This window comes from Camelus dromedarius, chromosome 18 (genome assembly GCF_036321535.1).
Source record: "Camelus dromedarius isolate mCamDro1 chromosome 18, mCamDro1.pat, whole genome shotgun sequence".
Classification (NCBI taxonomy): Eukaryota; Metazoa; Chordata; class Mammalia; order Artiodactyla; family Camelidae; genus Camelus; species Camelus dromedarius.
In genome coordinates, this window is record NC_087453.1 from 47,580,123 (window position 1) to 47,599,993 (window position 19,871).

Consider the following 19,871-nt stretch of genomic DNA (forward strand, 5'->3'; position numbering starts at 1 on the left):
GAGACATTTTTCAAATGTAAATCTGATCACATCCCTGCTCCCTTAAACCCTTCAGATGCAAAGGATCTGAAACAGATCCCAGGAGTGCTGCCCACCTCTGGTCCTCCAGTTTCTCGCAAGGGTCTAGGGTTTCCCCAACCTGTGCAACCAGTACCCTTCCTTCCAGTCCTGTGGCTCCTTCAGGACTCAGCTTCAAGGCCATTTGCTCTGACGCCTCCCTGGCTGTTGTATCTAACTGTGCCCCTCTTACAATCACTTTCACAGTCAGTATGAAGGATATTACCTCCATTTGACATCTTACGTATTTTTAAAATACTTCCCTTTATCATTTGTCTTTTTATTTAGAAATACTTTTAATTATAGGACACTTTTTAATTTTTATGTGTTCTCATTGTATGAGTTTTTCTCTTTATGCTTTCTTCCTCTACTTCTTGGGTAGACATTCTTCTCTGACCTTGAGATTGAGGATCTCATTTTTCTTTTAGGACTTTACACTTTAGACTCAATCGCGGAATGTACTCTGGCATATGGTGGAAGGAGGGCTCTGAGTTTATATATTCCTAGTTACCCAATAGTTTCTATCCATCTAAAACGCCACCTTGAACAGACGTTAAAATTTTATTTACCAGGCTAAAGATGGTAGATTTAACTGTTTCCTCCAAAACCCCCACAAAAATGACAGTTTTTGGAGGTTTTTTTTTTTTTTTTAGCATAAAATCCTAGAGTCAAAGAATGAGAGAAGAGACCAAAATTTTGGAAGCTGGGAACTTCTAAATTCAGTTGGCACCCCCAGGAAGTTCTAAGCCAGGATGCAAAGAGATAGGGCATGTGACAGGTGGTTCCTGTGCCTGTGGAAGGGGCTCAGGAATCAGGAGGGCAATATTAAAAACCCCTCTGGTGGGAAAACTGGATAGCTACCTGTAAAAGACTGAAATTAGAACATTCTCTAACACCATATACAAAATAAACTCAAAATGGATTAAGACTTAAATGTAAGACCAGATACTATAAAACTCCTAAAGGAAAACATAGGCAAAACACTCTCGGACATAAATCGCAGCAATATATTTTTTGAACCAGCTCCTGGAGTAACGAAAATAAAAGGAAAAATAAACAAATGGGATCTGATTAACCTTAAAAGCTTTTGCACAGCTAAGGATACCATCAACAAAATGAAAAGACAACTTACAGAATGGGAGAAAATATTTGCAAATGATGTGACTGACAAGGGACTAATTTCAAAAATATACAAACTGCTCATACAGCTTAATATCAAAAAAGAAGCAACACAATCCAAAAATGGGCCGAAGACCTAAACAAGCAATTCTCCAATGAAGACATACAAATGGCCAATAGGCACATGAAAAAATGCTCAGCATGGCTAATTGTCAGAGAAATGCAGATCAAAACTACAATGAGATATCACCTCACACCAGCCAGAATGGCCATCACTGAAAAGTCTACCCTGGAGAGCGTATGGAGAGCAGGGAACCCTCCTACATTGTTGGCGGGGTATAGATTGGTGCAGCCACCATGGAGGACAGTATGGAGGTTCCTTAAAAAACTGAAAATAGACCTACCATGATATCCAGCTATCCCACTCCTGGGCATATATCCGGAGAAAAATAAAATTCAAAAAGGCACCCCAATGTTCACAGCAGTACTATTTACAACAGCCAAGACATGGAAACAACCCAAATGTCCATCAACAGATAACTGGATAAAGAAGATGTGGTATATTTATACAATGGAATACTACTCAGCCATAAAAAATTTAATGCCATTTGCAGCAACATGGAAGGAACTGAAGATCATCATTCTAAGTAAAGTGGGCCAGAAACAGAGAGAAAGATGCCATACGACATCACTTATTATGTGGAATCTAAAAGAAAAAAAAAAGAACACAAATGAACTACTTATTGTTCATAACTAAGATGACTGATTTCTTGAATATGTGTGAGCACACTTGACTGTCCTTTATTATGGGATTACCGCGTTCTGTTGATTCTTATTTTGTAGTTGGCTTTATTCCTTTGGTAACTATGTAAGTTTAAAAAGCTAAAGCTCTAAACTGTTCTTAGCAACAATGATCAGCACATATATGTAAACTAAAAAAAAAAGTGCAGTATATTGTATATATGTATTTACATGCAATATTTTGTATATTGCAGCCAAACTGTAACAATTCTACCTAATAAAACTGAAAAATGAAAAAAAAAAAACCCTCTGGACTCCTTCCTCACTGATGGGACCACTGCTCTCCCTGTCAAAAGACTCGTTTTATTCCTGTAAAGTGTAAACACAAGCTTTGATACTCTTGAAACAGAAGAAATACATGAAAGTTTTTAAAAAGAGTGCTGAGAGCCCCCGTCTTCTTCCTCAGCTCCCAGAGAGCTGGAAGTTGGAGATGGGCCATGGTGAGCTCAGGAGCAAAAAATACAAGGTCGCCTCCCAGCTCTGACAATCCTTTGCTGAACGTCCAGTCCCTGGTCCGCAGCTTTGTATTTTGCAAAAGAGCAGTGGAAGACCTGCATCCCCAGGACCCACTCACAGCCCTGCACTCTGACTTCCCTAAAGGGAGACTGAGGTGGAACTGCATTAAATCTGTTTGGGAAAGAAACACTACCTTCTCAATATTATGGATTCTCATCTAAAAATGTATCTTTCCACATAAACAAATATTATTTTATGGTCTCAGTAAAGCTTAATAACTTTCTTAATAAAGACTATATATTTCCTATGTGTATTCTTAGATATTGTACAGTTTTTGTTGCTACTATGAAACAGTTTATCCTTTACATTTTTCTAGTTGGTTAGCTACTGGTATAAAAGGAGGCTATATATTTATTTTGCATTTGAAAATCTTACTGAGATCCATTAGTTCTGAGAAATTTTTGGTTGATTTTTATTGGAGTCTTCTAGTTAAAACATCATTATCTGCAAGCAAGCAATGACAATTTCTACTCCTTAGAGGTTTATCTTTTAACTTTTTCTTAACTTGCCACAATATCTAGCATATTCAGAATAATATTTTACAGCAGAGGTGAGAACAGATGAAAAACCTTGCTTCTTCACTTGAATTTACATTAATTTAACAAATACTTATCAAGCATCTACTATGTGCCAGGCAGTAAATAAAATGATTAACATTTTACTTTTCCATATAATGTTGGCTGATGAACTATCTTGTCATCTTGTCTTTGATCAAGATTTAATTTTAAGTGTAACAGACGGTAGACTTGCCAATGAAATGTAGAACATGAAGGTACAAAAAGGAGCTTTAGAAAAAAAACAACTGTAAGTATCCGCATTTCCACTCACTTGAGAATCTCTAAGCCTAGGGTTTCTCATGCTGAGATGGAGTAGAAAGGCCTCCTGCTGGACCACACCAGCAGAGAGCAGGGCACCAAAGGCCCCAGGACCACACCATGCTGCCCTCTGGGTCAAGGCCATCCTGGGACTCCACTGAAATAGCTCTTGAAATCACTCTCCTTCTGCTTTCATTTGAATGAAACAAAGCCTCACGATGAGGCAACATTGAAGGAATTTATCTTCAGATACAAAGGGCACTATTTTGTGACACTTTCTGTTATCCAAAAATGTAGCACCAAGATGACACGCAGAAATACAAACTGAACAATGAAGCTCCACCTTCACCTGTATTACTGGCAAAGAATAAGAACACCGACAATACCAAAACAGTAAGTATAGGCAAACACCTGCCCCACTGCCAGAGGGACCTCCTCTCTGGCCAAGCAGCTCCACTCTGGAGGGCTGCCCACAGGACTTGACCATCCTGGCATGCCAGGAAGGCTGTGCAAGGTGTCCTCTGCGCAGCACGGTCTGAGAGAGGAAGATGGAATACGTTCGCAGTATTCACCAGGGGTTACTTTCTCATAGCTTTATGTCCTCCCGGTAACAGATAAATACAGAAAACCTGCAAGCTACAAAAAGGTATTGATAGGAGAATGAAAATAACCTCAAATCACGTGATTCTACAGGAGCCACTGCTGATACACTAGACTAGTAGAACGTCCTTGTAAACTTGATTCCGTATTAAACTAGATCTTATAAAGGCAGATCTGTGGTGGAGATGCTGGCAAGCCACCGGAAGTCTGTAAGCGCCCTTCCCTAGTGCAGAGCTGGTGACGTGAAGCGCCTCCGCGGCTACATCTCCAACCCACCTGGAGGCGCATGTGAGGCCTCAGGAGCAGACTGCCAGAGTAGTGTGACTCATGTGCACGTGGCTGTCAGTACTGGTTTGGTAAAGTAGCCAGTACCATCCTGGCATGCTCATTTTTCTTTTTAGCTTATCAACACATTTTTTAAAGGTCACATGTTATATATTTCAAAAGGTAAAACAAAGTGGCCCGACTGACAACTCCACGCACTCCGCGCCCATTTTCATTAGCTACTTACTTATCCTTCCAGTGTTTCCTTATGCAAACACACATACATGTTCTCATTCCTTGTTTTTCTCACACTACACAATGCAAACTGCTTCACATGTCGATTTTTCTCTCTCAACAATATGCCTAAGCAGTCGCTGCCTATCAACCCACAGCTGCAGTGCAGCCCCACAGCACTTCACTGGGCTGATACATCACAGGGTGTTACACCAGCCTCCAGTCACTGGACACTCAGGCTGTTTCCAGCAGTCAGCGCCACCATGAGTCATCCTGTACACGTGTAATTTTTTATGTGTAAATGCACATGGGACAGTCCTAGAATGGAAACTGCTGGAACAAAGAGTAAATGCAACTAGGATTAAGAAATTACTCTCTCAAATCCCTGCTTCCCTCAAAGCCTCACTAGCAAAGAAGTTGTCCAAGAGGCACGTCTGCCAATCCGACAGCTGAAAACTTTGATTTCATTTCTCTAATTATGAATAAGTATGGTTGCACAATCTTTCGCATAATGAGGATATGGTATTTCTTTTTCTATTAATTACGCACGTCCTTTGCACATTTTTCACTGGGTTTTGATTTTTTCTTTTAAATTCCTAGAAGCTCTTTATTTATTACAGTAATTTAGCTTCTCATGTATATGAGCTGCAAATACCTTTTCTTGTCATTAGTCATGTCATGCAGATATTTCTTATATTTGTATTTCTGGAATTTCCATCCTGTCTCATTGGCACGTTACTCAAGTCACCGCTGTCTTGCTGAACCTGAATACAGCAGCACGGACCAGTGTCTACTCGCACTCCCTCTCCACAGGGCACCTGCAACTCCTGTATCTTGTTCTTTCACTGAACTTCAGAATCAGCTTGTGTAGAACCCAAGAGAACCAGGTTAGCATTTTTACTTGGAATCTTGTTAAGCGAATAATCGAACTTAGGGAGATTAGGCAGTTTATGATGTGAGCTTTTCTAGTCAAGAACACACATGTCCTTACATTTGTTCAGGTGAACTTCTGTGTCCTCTGAGAATGGTTAAGTTTTCTTCTTAGAGATCTAGTGTCTTTCCTTCTAAGGCATTATTCCTTATAGGCATTTTTTGTTATTTGATTTTTTTTTATTCATTTTGTTTGTGATTTTATCTCACAACTAATTATTGTTGTTTGTATGCATGAAATCTATGATCCCAGCACACTAACCTTCTGTCTTCCACACAGGGGACCATGCACCCACACAACAAAGTGCCATGCAGTTGCCAGTGACAAGGAACATGCGTCTGCGCAGTGATGTGGGGGGAGAAATTTCATGTCAGGGGAGGTGAGGGCAGAGAATTTACCACATATGCTTCAGTATTTTTTAAAATTTTAAATATATTTCTTGTATATAATAAAAAAGATTTCCAAAATCGGGTGGTTGTACTGGCACGAACAGGCTATACCACGATGCAGGAACAAACCACCACCAGAGGCATCCGCATGAAAAACAACAGTTTACTTCTTGCTCTGGCTGTGTCCAGCCCTGGTCAGCAGGGGCTTCTGCTAATCCTAGTAGCTCAGGAACCTGTCAGGAAGCGCCACTGCCTCGTGATGTCACCGTCTCCCCACATGGCGTTAGGAAAGAAGGCACGGAGAACCACAAACCTGCTATGAAATGCTTCTACCTAGAGAGTAATGACACTTCTTTCACAACATGAGACCGCGTCTCACTTCAAGGGGGCAAGGCCCGGAACCAGGAAGTCGGTGAGCAGTAGCGATGTGCCCACAGGGTGAAACAGCTACACGTGAGGGCGCAGCGCTTACAAGGTGGACAAAGCAAGCCACTTCACAACTTCACACTGCAGAAATGCCCTCTTTAAAGGAGCACTAGGTAAATTCTTTAACAAAGGACTACTTTTAGATGCAAGTGAACCTGCCACCCCCCCCCCCCTTTAATTTTCCTACCTGAGAAGCCTGAGCTTCTGGGTTCTTCGTTTTATTAAAGGAGCACACACTGGCACCGCGGAACTCCCCCCTTAACCTGACTACCACTGCCGAGGACGTGCTCACCTCCATGTCTGCGGTTAGGGTTAGCTTAGGGTTAGGTTTGGGTTAGGTGAGATAGGACAGACAGCAAAACACAAATATCATGCGATTTCTCTTATAAGTGGAATCTAAAAAGCAGAACAAATGTAACAAAACAGAAACAGACTGATAGATACAAAGAACAAATAGGGGGTTACCAGAGGGGAAGCTGGTGGGGGATGAGTGAAGGTGAGGGAGATTAAGAAGTACAACTTCCAGTTACAAAATAAATGTCACAGGGATGAAACGTACAATACAGGGATACAGTCGATAATACTATAGTAACTTTGTAAGGTGACAGATGGTAACGACTTACTGTGGTGACTACTTTGTCATGTACAAAAATGTTGAATCACTATGTTGCACACCTGAAACTAACACAGTAAGTCAATTATACTTCATTTACTTCATTTTTCAAGGGAGGGAGGGAGGAAGAATTCTAGGTGGGCAGTGGTGGGGTTTTATTGTGGGGTTGTTTTTTTTTTTCCAGTGCTCTAAAGACGCTGCTCCATGACCTTCTTTCTTACTATTTTTTTCCTGACAAGAAATCTGCTGTCACCTGCATATCTGCTCATCTGTACATGTCTTTTTCCCTCTGGCTGCTTTTAAGATTTTTCTTTTTCAGCAGATAACCCTGTGCCCAGCAAAACGGAACTTAAGGCCATGAGCAGATACCGCAGCCCAGTGAACCCGGCTGTCTTTCCCCATCTGACCATGGTGCTGTTGGCCACTGGAACACTCTCAGCCATCTGACTCTGTGCACGAGGTCACCCCCACAGAGTGCACTAGGGCTGTCCAGAAGGAGCTCCTCATCTCTCTGGTGGTCTCACTCTCCCTGGGCTTTGGGGTCCTCGTCCTGCTGCTCTGGGTCGGCATCTATGTACGAGCTCCCAAGGGTTCCAGCCAGGTGGCTTCACTGAATCCCTGCTTTTGTAAATTAACTTTTTTACTATTGCTAAAAATATCCCACCTGCTGCTCACAATAAAGGCAGATGTGTGACGAAAAAAAAAAAAAAAGATTTTTCTTTTTATTACTGGATTTGAGCAATCTGATTATGATGCACCTTGGTATAGTTTTCTTACTGTTTTTTTGTGTGGGTGGGTGATTCAGTGAGCTTTTTAGACAGTGAGTTTGTAGTTGCCACCGAGCTTGGAAAATTTCTGGCCTTTATTCCTTCATCTACTTTTTCTCTCTCTCTTGCTTCTGTGGGGACTCAAATTACCCACACGTTAAGTTGCCTGAAGTTTTTCCACAGCTCAGTGCTGCTTCTAAACATTGTTTTGATTCTCTTTCTGTGTCTCATGTTGGGTAACTGAGTCTTTCTTTCTGCAGTGTCTAGTCTGCCATTACTGCCCTTCTGTGTGTCTTCCACCTCACATACCTGCAGTTCTCATCTTCAAAAATTTGACTTGGGTAATTCTCCTATCTTCCATGACTCTACTTAACTTTTTGAACATGTGGAATATAGTTGTAGTAACTTTTAATGCCCTTTGCTAGCTCAAACAATGTGTCAATTTTGGTTGGTTTCCATTAATTGATTATTCTAAGTCATACATTTCTGTCTCTTTGCATGTCTGTGGGTTATGTACTGAATTCCGCCCCACAACCCCAATTCAGATGTTTACATCCTAACTCCCAGTGCTTCAGAACATGACTACTTTTGGAGACAGAGTCTTTAAAGAGGTTAAGTTAAGTTAAAATGTGGTCATTTGGGTGGGCTGTAATCCGTTAAGAGTGGTGTCCTTAGGAGAAGAAACGGACAGATCATGCAGAGGGAAGACATGCAAGACACAGGGAGAAGACGGTCACCTCCACGTCGAGGAGAGAGACCCGAGAAGAAACCAGTGCTGCCAACACACCGACCTCAGACTTGTAGCACCCAGAATCGTGACAAAGTCGTGACAATCGTGACAAACACGTCTTGTTTCAGCTGCCCAATCCATCGTGCTCTGCTATGGCCACCCAGGAAACGAAAACATCTGGCCACCTCCGATCAGATGTCAGACACTGTGAAGTTCACTTCGCTGGCTGCTGGGTGTTTTTTATATTCCTAAAAATTTAATTGACTCCTGTTTCAGGATGCAGTTAAGTTACCGGGAAACAGTTTGCTTTTTCTGGGTTTTGCTTTTATGATTTGTTAGGTGGGTCCAGAGCAGTACTCAGTCTAAGGCTAATTATTTCCCATCACTAAAGCTTGACATTCCTGAGTGTCCAGCCCACTGTCCTGTGGTTATGGGTCTTGTCAGAGGGAACTGGAGCTGTTTCACCGGAACCTTTTGAGAAGTTCTCTCCTCGGCCTCAGGTAGCTTCCTCACTTGCGCGTGTGAGCGGCGCTCTGCTGGACACACAAGGTGGTCCCTCAAGATATCTCCAGAGTTCTCTCTGTGCTGCTGCCTCCTCCCTGCCCTCTGTCTAAAAACCACAGGCATGCCGGTGTCCCCAGACCCTGAGCACCTTACCCACAACTCAGGGGGTCCACCAGGCTCCACATCAGTGCCCCCTCCCTGTGCCACAGCAGAGAGCTGGGGCTGCTGCAGGGCTCGCCTCATTTGTCTGTCACCTCTCAGGGACCACTCTCTCTCACTGCGGTGGCCAGTGTTTTGAAAGCTTTTGTTTCATGCATTTTGTCTGACTTTTGTTGTTGTTGTGTCGGTTACTTCAGGGTAAATTCAGTCCCTGTTACTCCATCTTGGCCAGAACTGGAAGTTCTGTATTTCTATTAAAGTGTCTATATTTGGTTTTCACAAATTCCTTCATTACTGTAACCATCAAAATTATTAAGGAAGAGTGTTTGGCTTTATTTCACAATATCAATAGATACATTCCAAATATATCTCCTTTTATGATGTATTCCATTATGCCAGATATACATACATATTCCATTATATTAACTCACTATATTCTCTCAGAAGGAACAAAAGAGTAAAGCCAAGATTCACTCCCCAAAACTAACAGCTGGACTAAATTCTTCTTAGTTCGTAAGTGGAAACCTTAAGAACAATCTTCAAAATCTTGTTCAAACACAGTCCTGGGAGTAATTTCACTGAACAGAATTGAAAGCTCTAAGGCTTTACTAAAATACACAGGAGCAATCCACAAATGCCTTTGTTCCCAGAGAAGAAAACAGAAAGTCATGAGGGTGTTGGCAGAGCTAAACAGCTGGGTGTCCTGCTGTGAAAAGGCCTTATTCTCCTGACAGTGACAAGAATGTTTAATCACTATAGCACAGCTTGTTTTCAAGTGCTTTATACACAAATGCATTACCTACTGTTAAAAAACAAAGTTCAACTGAGCAAACCTTAAAGATCTTATTGGCTTTACTCAACAATTCATGAATCAGGCGGCATCCCATGAAGCAGACAGACAGGAGCCACGAGGAGCTGCAGAAAGTGAAAGACTTCCAGAGGCAGAAGGGAGTAGGAATAAGGAGGTTCTGTGAGACAAAAAAAAACCCAACAGGTTCTTTACCGCAAGGGCACTTTCCCTCGGGAGATGGCAGAGGTCCTTCAGGCAGATGACCTCATTAGCGCTGATCAGGAGAGCAGGCAACCGCTGCCTGACTGATAAGATTCCATTTCTAGGAGCCGAGACTGCAATAAAGTTAGGTCTCAGTTTGGTGACCCCATTTTGGGTCTGCTGTCTTTTTTTTAAAAAACTTCCTCGCTTTATTTTTCTTTGTCTTTCTTGCGGTCTTTCTCCTTCATGCAAATATGAGCTCCACAAAGGGTGAGGCCTGTCTGACTCTTGTGTAATGTTCTACCCACATCTTCCAGCACACAGTAGGTCTTCAACAAGTGTTTGTTAGATGAATAAAAGAACAACACGCAAGCAATATTCTTAATATATGCCACACTATTAACAGTTATTACCCAGGGGATAATTCCACTTTCTCAATTATACTCTGTTTTATATTTGTATTAAGAAATTTTTATTACTTTTATAATCAGAAAAAAACAAAATGAGAGAGGAACAGAGGGAAAGACACAGGGTCCCTCGGGGGCTACCTTTCACCATGGTGACTGCCATCCCTTGTGGTGGCCTCAGACCTGGAGCTCCCTGCCTTGGTCCCTGTAGGGTCTCCCTCTTGCTGTCTCTTGGGGTCCTGTTGCTACACTGGCAGGCTCCCAGCTGGCCTACTCTGCTGTAACAGTCCTTTCCTCCTGGAACCCTAAGCCAAACACCAAATGTCCTGGAACGGCAGTCTTCTTATTTTCCTTCCTGTAGGTTCTGCCATGACATGCCCTGTCGAAGGGTCCCGTGTCCCCAGATTGTGAGAATTTCTTTTCTTTTACCTACAGATAGCTTGGTATACCAGAAATGTGCTGACAGGATGAGTTACCAAAAATGTCAGAGCAACAAAGGCCGAATGTGAGACCAGACTAACCATCTCCAGCCGTCCCTACACTCTGTCTCTACTAGACATCATTAAAATGTCTGAGCATAAGAGCTGATGGCTGCCACACATAAAAACTGAGAGACAGCAAACTCTCTGTAGACGGGTGCTGCCTTCTTTCATCTTTACATTCCCAGTGCCTAGCAAGGCATCAAACAAACCACAGGAGCACGGTAACTGTTTGTGGAATAAAATAACCTACGAGCCCCCAACACTGACCTGACTGACCACTTTCAGGTGGGAACAACACGACGGTCCAAGCCCAGGAATGGCACTAGTCAAGCATGAACGCGGAAGGGGCCTCTATCGTACACGTTATTAGAAGAAAACAGTTGAAAGTTAAAAGCTGTAAGTCTCTTCCAGGGCACTAAACTACAGCATCAAAATGACCTGCTTCAACCGCAACATTCTTCCCTTCCTCATGAACCCTTTAGTCAACATACCCAAGCCTTGTGGAGATCCCACAAGTCTGATGAGAACGGAAAACAATTTCCACTTTCTTTTCTTTACCCTAAAGCTCAGGATAGTTTTCAAGCTTCAAAAACAAACCCTAAATCCCAGCCTTCCTCAGATGGGCTGTACCCCTTCCTTGGCCCTCCTCTGCCCTCATCTCTGCAAAAACAAAGAGACTGAACCTTCCGAACTTCTTCACACTGACGCTCACCTACCTCCTCTTCGGTAGCTGCTCAGGGCATTTCCACACCTGGTAAACAGGCTACCCGTGATCCAGATGCTTAACTTCTGTAAGCACCATTTCAAGACAAACTCTGCTTCGAGACTTAGCTATCTGTGCAGTAGCGCAGCCTGAGAGGCAGGAATCCGCCTGCTTCCTACGTAGTCACCCCTCGGTGTCACCTCGTGTGGCGACCCAACCGTCACCTCAAACCCAGCCCCAGGAGCCTCCTGGCTAGGATGTGTGCAGGCCCTCACGGAGCCACTACCCTCAGGCCCCCCGAACTTGGCAGCACTCGGCTGTGCAGAACACACAAAGCTTCTCAGACACACAGCAAGTCAAGAACCTCCAATGCCCTCGCCCTGCAATCTAACCACCTCCCTGCAACTTCACAGCACCCTTGGCCTTCCTGTCTGGGAACCCTGGCCTTGCCTTGGGGTACTGGTCCCACAGACACCATGCCACCAGGGCCAGGCACCACCAGTCTTTCCCCCACTGGACTGTCCCCCTGAGCACACCAAGGCACTCTAACAGCACTGGCCAGAAACCCGCTCCTACTCCAGCTACCCACTCCCCTCATTCCTGTTCCGTTTTGTGGCAAAACTCCTTGAGAAAGCTATCTGCATTTCTTCTCTCCACTTCTCCCTGGAGCCTCTCCATCAGGCTCCTACCCCAACCACTTGCACTGGCCACACTTGTCAATCCCTGATCTCCATCACCAAATCCAACAGCAGATCACATTTGTCTGTCCAACAGGCTTCTTCAAGCAGCTGCCTCCACCCCTTCCTCCCAGCTCTCCTCTCAACTCACTCCCTCCAGGTCTCCTTGGCTTGACCTCCCCCCAACCCCCACTTCTCCCAGCCCAAACCGTCTGGGCCCTGTCGGGACTCTGAACGCCATCTGCAGGCTTACACTGGAGGTCGGCCCCGACTCTCCCTGAACTCCAACTCCTCCCACCTACTCCACTCGCATGCTTCACAGGAACCTCCTTATGCCCCAATCACACCCATTCCCCACAACTGCCCCACCTCCACACATGGCAGCCCCACTCCTCCGGCTGCTCGGAGAACTGGTGAATCCTCTGACTCTCTTCTGTCTTTCACACTAATCCACTGGCAAATCCTGCTGACACCTCCTTCGAAACATCCAGAATGCAGCATGTCTTCTCACCTCTACCCAGGCCCAAGTCCCCAGCATCTGTTGCCTGGGTGACCCTTAGTGGGTCCCCCTGCTCCCCCTGCCCCTCCAGTCCGTCTTCATCCCAGCAGTCAGAGTGACATGCTAAGGACATACATCATATCCAGGTGTTTCTCCACTCTGAAGCAGCCAGTGGCTTCCATTCAAATGTCCCCTTACAAGAAAGGCCTCCTGTCACCCAAACTGTACACAAGCCTCAGCTGTTCCTCACTGGCCCTACTTTTCTCCTCAAGCCCTGAGCACTCAACACAGCACACACTTGTTCCCTTGTCACTGCCTCCCCCACAAGAAAGCTCTCAAGTCATGACCCACATCCACTGCTGCAGCCTCAGCACTTACAAGAGTTACTGTACGTAGCAGGTACTCAAACTCTGCTAAATAAATGGGTAAAAAAAAGTGCTGAATAACCAAAAAGTATTCTTTAAAATGTTCTAATACCAACAGATGTACAGATGTGTTAACTGATCGTGACAGCAATTACCCACATGACTGCTGGCTGAGAAGACACACTGTAATAGTTTGAGGCCAGAAAGGGAGTGAGGGGTAAATTCTTCTTGACGTAAGTTAACAGAGCTCTCTCAACATTCCCAGCTACTAACATTAGCAATCATTATGGGACGACCGAGATGTCTCCGCCTCAGTGCTCACTGCATGTCTGGCTCTTTCATACGTCGGAGCCTCACTCAGACCTATAAGGAAGGTATTTTCATCCTCACATCACAGAGGAAGAAACAAACTCAGAAAATTAAGCAACTCACCCTAAGCCACAAACCTTAAAACACTCACTTGGGACTCAGTTACCTATGCAAGCTTTCTCCTAAAATACCAAACACTATTATGATGGGCACCAACCCTAAACGAGGAGTCTGTCTGCTAACTGGACACTCAGGCTAGGCTTCCTGGCATCACTCTTCCCTTTGTGGGCATCCCCCATCCTCACTGACACTCCAGACCCTGGCCTTCAGTTCAGGAGGAGGCAAATGATGTACCCACCCTCCATATGGACACCCAAGTTCTATGGCATCGTCTCTGGGTGAAAAGCGTTGACTTCACTTGTCAGTTTTCAGGACCGTACTGCAGTTACAACTTTCCTATTGACCACATTTCGGAAGGAAGAGTGCTCTAGTCCAAGGAGGAAGATCATGAGTCTGAAAAGGCGTCCTGTCTCCAACACTGTCAGCAGAACCCTGAAAAGATGACCCATCTTCTAACCTCTTTTCAAGACCACCTCTGTGATAAGTCTCTTCTGGAGCTTTTAATCTACCTCAAAATATCTTCCACATTTGAGCAGTGTCTGCCCAACGTTACTGTAAAAGACAGACACTCCCCTGAGAAGAGAGAGTATGCGTTGGCTGAAAGACTAAGAAGCAAGCAAAGATACAGACACAAATCCCACCAAAGCAGCGCCAAGTCCCAGGGTCATGGGTCCGGGGCTGGAATGTGGCCCTGATAAGATAAACTACAACTGGGAAAAGATGGACACAGCCGGGGCCCCATCTGAGGCACCATAACGAAGCCTGCCCCCTTGCCTGTTGTGGTCCAGGCATAGTCCTCTGGGGAGTGGAAGGAGAAGGGGCCTGGAGAAAAGCAGACTTTAACTCAGACATTTACCTGTCTTTCTGGGTTATGGTGAAACCATTAGCAGCCCTGGATGTTCCTTTCTTTGGGACAAGGAGGAACCAGGCGTGATGCCTGAGTTCTTCTGTATTTATACACCAAGGTCTGAAACCTGCCAGGCAGCCCACTGATCTCGGTCATGTGGCAGCCCTAGCCTCTGAGCTGGCAGAGAAAGGATGGTCTAGTTGACCAAAACACACAGACCTGTGCATCTCATTACTGTCTCCTTAGGGTCCAACTTAGGCCACTTACACCTCTATCGCATATTGTCAAGAACTCCGGGACTACAGAAAAGAACATGAAAGGCTCACAGAACCCTCATCTGCCTACTTGTACCAGACATGTGCAGGCAAAACTAATATCCAGCCCCTCCTCTCATGGAGTGCAGGGTTGACATGTAAGTCAGATGAACATTTACTTCCAAAAGGGACTCTAGTCCAACAATTAAAACAAACCAAAAAACTGTTCCGTGGTGCTTTGGTTTTTTTCTTTTTTTTTCCTTTAACCTCTAAAGTTGTTTTCATCTGAATTAGTTGCCACCAATGTTTAAAAAGTTAGAGATCAGACACACACCCAGCTACTCTTCTGGAAAGACTGGAAGGTCTGGCTGCCCCAGAGCCACACTCTTACCTGGCAGTAACAGGAGAGAAGGCAGCAGTTGCTGCCCCCTTCAGATGGGACACATTCCCTCCACTTCTCTGCCACCTCAGCATCATCCTGGCCTCCCAGAATAATAAACACAAACATATTTTCTTCGGGGAAAAATATCGTTTCCTTGGGGAAAAATCCACTTCTCTCTGTGTGTGTATTAGATCAAGAAAAAAGGCGGGGGGGGGAGTATAAGTATATAAAATATGAAACAAGACTAGCCCCAGGTACAGAAGAAAAAGCTAGGTATAACAGATGACTTCCTATAAACATATAAATCACCAAAACTCAACTCAGAAAGAGGCAGCAAATCTAAGAAACTATAAGTTACCAAAATGCTATATTCTCAAAAAGCACCATGCTTAGGCAGTTTTACAGGTGAATTCTACAAAAATCTAAATTTAAAGAAAGAGATCCTTTCAAAAGCATTTAAACTGGCTAAAAGAGAGAAAGAAAAAATTTTAAATAAAGCTATAGAAAACACTAAAACAACCTGATAAAAATGATATTAAAGAAAAAAGTTACAGACTAGTCTCACAGAAAATGATGTCAAATTACCAAGAAAAACACTAATAAACAGAATTTGTCTACACAGTAACAGAGTTATCACTGATGATTCAATAATATGGAATCTATTGCTATAACAACACATTAACAGGTAATGGGATGAAATCTGTATGATCTTTTTACAGACGCAAAAAACAGCATTTGATAAAATTCAACAACAATTTTTGATTTAAAAAAAGACAAAACAGTAGCAACACATCCCTTAGTAAGATAACTAATGTGACAAACGCACTAAAAGAATTCTCACTAAAATCAGGAACAAGACAAGGGGACCCAGAGTATCCCTATTCTCCAATCTTATTCTGGAAATACAATGCAATTAAAAAAGAGACATAAAAAAGCAGAAAAGAAGGGATGAAATTCTTATTATTTGCAGCTAACATAATATATCTGGAAAACCAAGAAAACCAACAGCAAAAACTAGTTGAAACTAAGATTATATAAATTACTAGTTTCAAAATTAATAAAAACAACTAGTAACAATATATAGTATAAGAAAAGATGCTATTTTCCATAACAACAAAAAGATAAAATAACCGGGAATAAACTTAAGAAACATACAGAATTTTAAAACTAACTTAAAAAAGACATTTCTGAGTCAGAGAAATGTGTATGTAGATGGATATTAAATAATATTTAATTACAGATAATAAATTGCTAATTTTGATACAATATGACAATAGCTTTGGGGTTATATATATTTCAAAAAGCCCCTGTTTGTTCTCAAGATATATTGTGAATTATTTATAGATGAACTAGTTTGTTTTAAAAGTCTAGCTCCCAACCACACCAAAATGAAGGAGAGGAGGAAGAGATGATTCAAGACTAGCAAACAATGGAAAACTGTGGAGACAAAGTGATGGATACCTGGAGGTTCATTACAGTGTCTTCCCTACTTTGCACATTTGAATATGCAGGCAACAGAAATTAAAGAAAACTTAGGGGAGGTCACAAAGGGGGGGTCATGAAAAACAAATAATCCCAAAGATGTGTAACGGGCTTATAAAAAGGCACAAAAATTGTCACCTAACCATTAAGAAATTAAAACTAAAGCGAAGTTATATGTAATCTTCACCAGTTACGTAGAAAAGATCAAAATATCTGGTAATACTAAATATGAGGGGGAGGCAACTGGCAGTACTGCATGCATCAGCGCAACTGCTTGGGAGGGCACTTTGGCCTTCACCCTTCAAGGTCATAAACACACTTCCCTTGGCCCAGAAATTCCACTTCCAGGAATTTATTCTAGACAGTCATTCGACAAGCATTATCTCCCACCTACTACGTGCCGGGCACTGTCCCTGCTCTCACAGGGCTTCCCTTCTTATGGGGGAGACTATCAATAAAGCAAGTCAAGTGTGCAGGCAATTACACCCTCGGCCAAGGGACAAGTGTGATGAAGAAACAAGTAAACCCAACGGGGGCGGGCACTAAGGCCATTTCCAGTGTGCTAGTTTGGGAAGGCCCCTCTGAAGACGTGATAGGTGAGCGGAGACCTGGCTAAAGGAGAGTGTTCCAGGCAACAGGGAAGGAAGCAATGGGATAATACACAAATTTGGCCTTCCTGCCTTCTGCTTTTCGTTTTATTCACATAACAGCCTTTTGTTTACCCAAAGGATAGGAGCACGACTTGAATGTCTCTCTTTGTCCTCAACTCAAAAATAAAAATAATCAGATCCTTTTAATACAGTACATCTGTCAAAGAAGGTGCCAGGCCAGCACTGTTTCCCCAACATTATTGTGCAACACAATCTGATTTCTTCAAAGGAAGAGTTCCCAATCTGTCTAACTGTTGCGCCAAGCCCGTTCATGAAAGTGCATTAAAGCCAATCATGAGTTTTTAATGCAGATAAATCTTTCCACAGAGAACAGATTAGTTTCACAAAAAATATTGACCAGTTGCTAGATAATTTTACACAAAAGCAAAAATACCATCAGTCCCTGACCTTCTGGCAGCACTGGGAACCACTAACTTAGAGGAGTATATAGTTTAATTCCATGATCTTTTGGGCAATGAAGTTGATATTTTTAGGGGCTATCTGGGTAAGTATTTTACACTTTAGTAGCCAGTGTCAATTAGGGGCATGCCAACTGACCCCAAAAGAAATTACTTTGCTACAACACCTAAGAACATTACACATTTTTTCAAGCAACACGAAGCATCAAGACTTCAAAACTGCCAAGAGTGATACTAACAGCCAGATAATTAAAAAACCAGCCTATGGGGGGAGAGTTGCCCTTATGAAACATGCTTCTTTCTCAGCTGTGAGATCAGATTAGCATAAACGCATTCATCTCTCCAAAGGGAGCCCACAAATAACCATTTGACTTCGGGACCGGATGGAGATTCCCAAGGAGACAAATTCCGTGGGCACATTCCACGCAACGCCAGCCAGCTGCTTGGCGAGCGCCGGGCTTCCCCCCAGCAGCGAGGACACGGCGCACCCCCAGCCCTGGACGCCGACGACCCCTCGGCCTTAAGCGAGAGCTCGGCAGGTCCGAGCAGGGGACGCCGCGGAGACTCGGGGCCCGGTAAGCTGCCCACCGGAGAGAGTGGCGCCCCGGCCGAGTCGGACGCAGAGCAGGTCCGAGCGGAGTCCGCGCTTCAGGGCCGCGCCGGATGGCGCCGGGCGTCCAGGGGCTCCCCACCCTCGTCGAGAGGCGGTCGCTGGAGGGGTCTCACGGGCCCACCCGGCGGGAAGGGGACGCGGGGGCCAGAAGGGGAAGAGGAGAGGGTGGAGGGCGGGCAGCCCGGAGCGTGGTGGAGCCCGCCCCGCCCCCGCCGCTCCTCACCTGCCCAGCGCCCGCTTCATGCCCGCGTCGGCGGCGCAGCGCGGCTCGGCCGGCCCGGGGCCCGCCAGGCACAGGTTCTGCTTCAGGCGGCAGTCGGCGTCCAGCGCCGCAGCGGCCGAGCCGGCGGAGGGCGATCCCGAGGCGGCGCGGTGCTCATGCTCTAGGGCGACGGGCTCGGTCCGCTTCCTCATTCCGTGGCCAGCACGGCCGGCCTCGCCCTCGCCCTCGCCGCCCGCCGCCGCTGAGAGAAGACGCCGCCGCCTCCACCGCCGCCGCGAGCCCGCCGGCCCCCAAGTCCCCGCGGGCCGGCGCGCCTGCCTGCGGCTACTCAGCGCTCGCCAATCAGCGCCCGACTCTCGCCGGCTCCGCCCCGACTCCGGCTCCGGCCACGCCCCCTCCCGGCATTCGTGCGCGCCCAGCATCCACCGCGCGGGGCTCAGCCATCTTGGAGAAGGGAGGACGAAGCCGCAGCGCGCATCAGTGTCCGGGCGGGGCGGGGCGGGACGGGGCGGGGCGGGGCGGGGCGAGGCGGGCCCGCCTGGTGCCTACCGCAGCGGCCCTAAGCGGGGGGCGGGGGGGGAACCCTCTGCTCCCATCTTTAGAAATTCAACAGGTCCTTGTATTAGCGTTGATGATACTAAGAAAGTGCGAAAGAATTTCATTGACCATATTACTAAATATCGCAACCAGCATTCCTATTTGTCACTTTTGGAACTTAAATGATGAATTCTTTTAAGTAATGTAGTAGCACATACTGGAGATCAGGAATCCAGAAACTAAAGTGCAAAACATCTTTTACTCTATCAGTCCCTAAATCGTCTTCAATCAATAGAGCAAAAAGCTAAGAAAGGAGGGCTGGAGAGAAGAGAGTAGGGGTGCTTGTCCTTATACAGGCTCTATTTGCTACCCCACACTGGGGACACCTACGTTTATATCTCTAGTCCGCACCTCTTACTTGAACCCCAGATTCCTCTATCCAGTGGTCTACTCGTCCACTCTGTAGACTTCAGGCAGCTAAAACTACCTTCCAGCTGAACCGCCAGCTCTCACCCCAGCTCCAGCCATAACCTTCTGCACCACGGGAACGGCAGCTCCGTCCTTGCAGTTCCTCAGGCAGAAACCTTGGGGTCATCTTTGATTCCTCTGCCCTCATAACGCAGCAGGTGTATTACCAAACCTGGTCAGCTCTCCTTTCAAAATCTATCCAGGACCAAACACTTGGTTGGTCTATCTCAACACCTCCACCAACCACACCACAGGCCAAACTGCCATCGCCCCTCACTTGAATTATTTTAATAGCCCAAATGGTCTCCTGCCTCACTTCTGTCTGCCTAACTCAGTGGCCACAGAGGTCTTTTCTAAAAACCTAGATCCAGTCCTGTCACTTGTTGGCCCGAAACACTTCAATATTTCTCCGTCTCACTGAAAATAAAACAAAAAGCTTATGAAATGGGCCAACGGGTCTTACCTGACATGGCCTCCAGCCCTTGCTCTGGTCTCAGCCACTAGCCTTCTTGCTCACC

General features: G+C 45.1%; 2 protein-coding genes across 2 annotated transcripts in view; one reads left to right on the plus strand and one right to left on the minus strand.

Annotated features, from left to right (window-relative positions):
• Nucleotides 1-18,629, minus strand: part of ABHD12 (abhydrolase domain containing 12, lysophospholipase) — a 70,391-nt gene extending 51,762 nt beyond the window's left edge. Inside the window, exon 1 of the mRNA XM_031434362.2 lies at nt 18,349-18,629. Within this exon, the coding sequence (XP_031290222.2) occupies nt 18,349-18,539 (191 nt within the window). The 5' untranslated portion in view covers nt 18,540-18,629. The remainder of the gene's footprint in view (nt 1-18,348) is intronic.
• On the plus strand, nt 5,842-7,459 carry LOC105099857 (transmembrane protein 258-like). Its single transcript, XM_064475971.1, is given in 3 exon segments — nt 5,842-5,920; nt 7,088-7,214; nt 7,216-7,459. Coding segments are annotated over 3 exon segments (450 nt in total).
• Nucleotides 18,630-19,871: the final 1,242 nt, after the last annotated feature.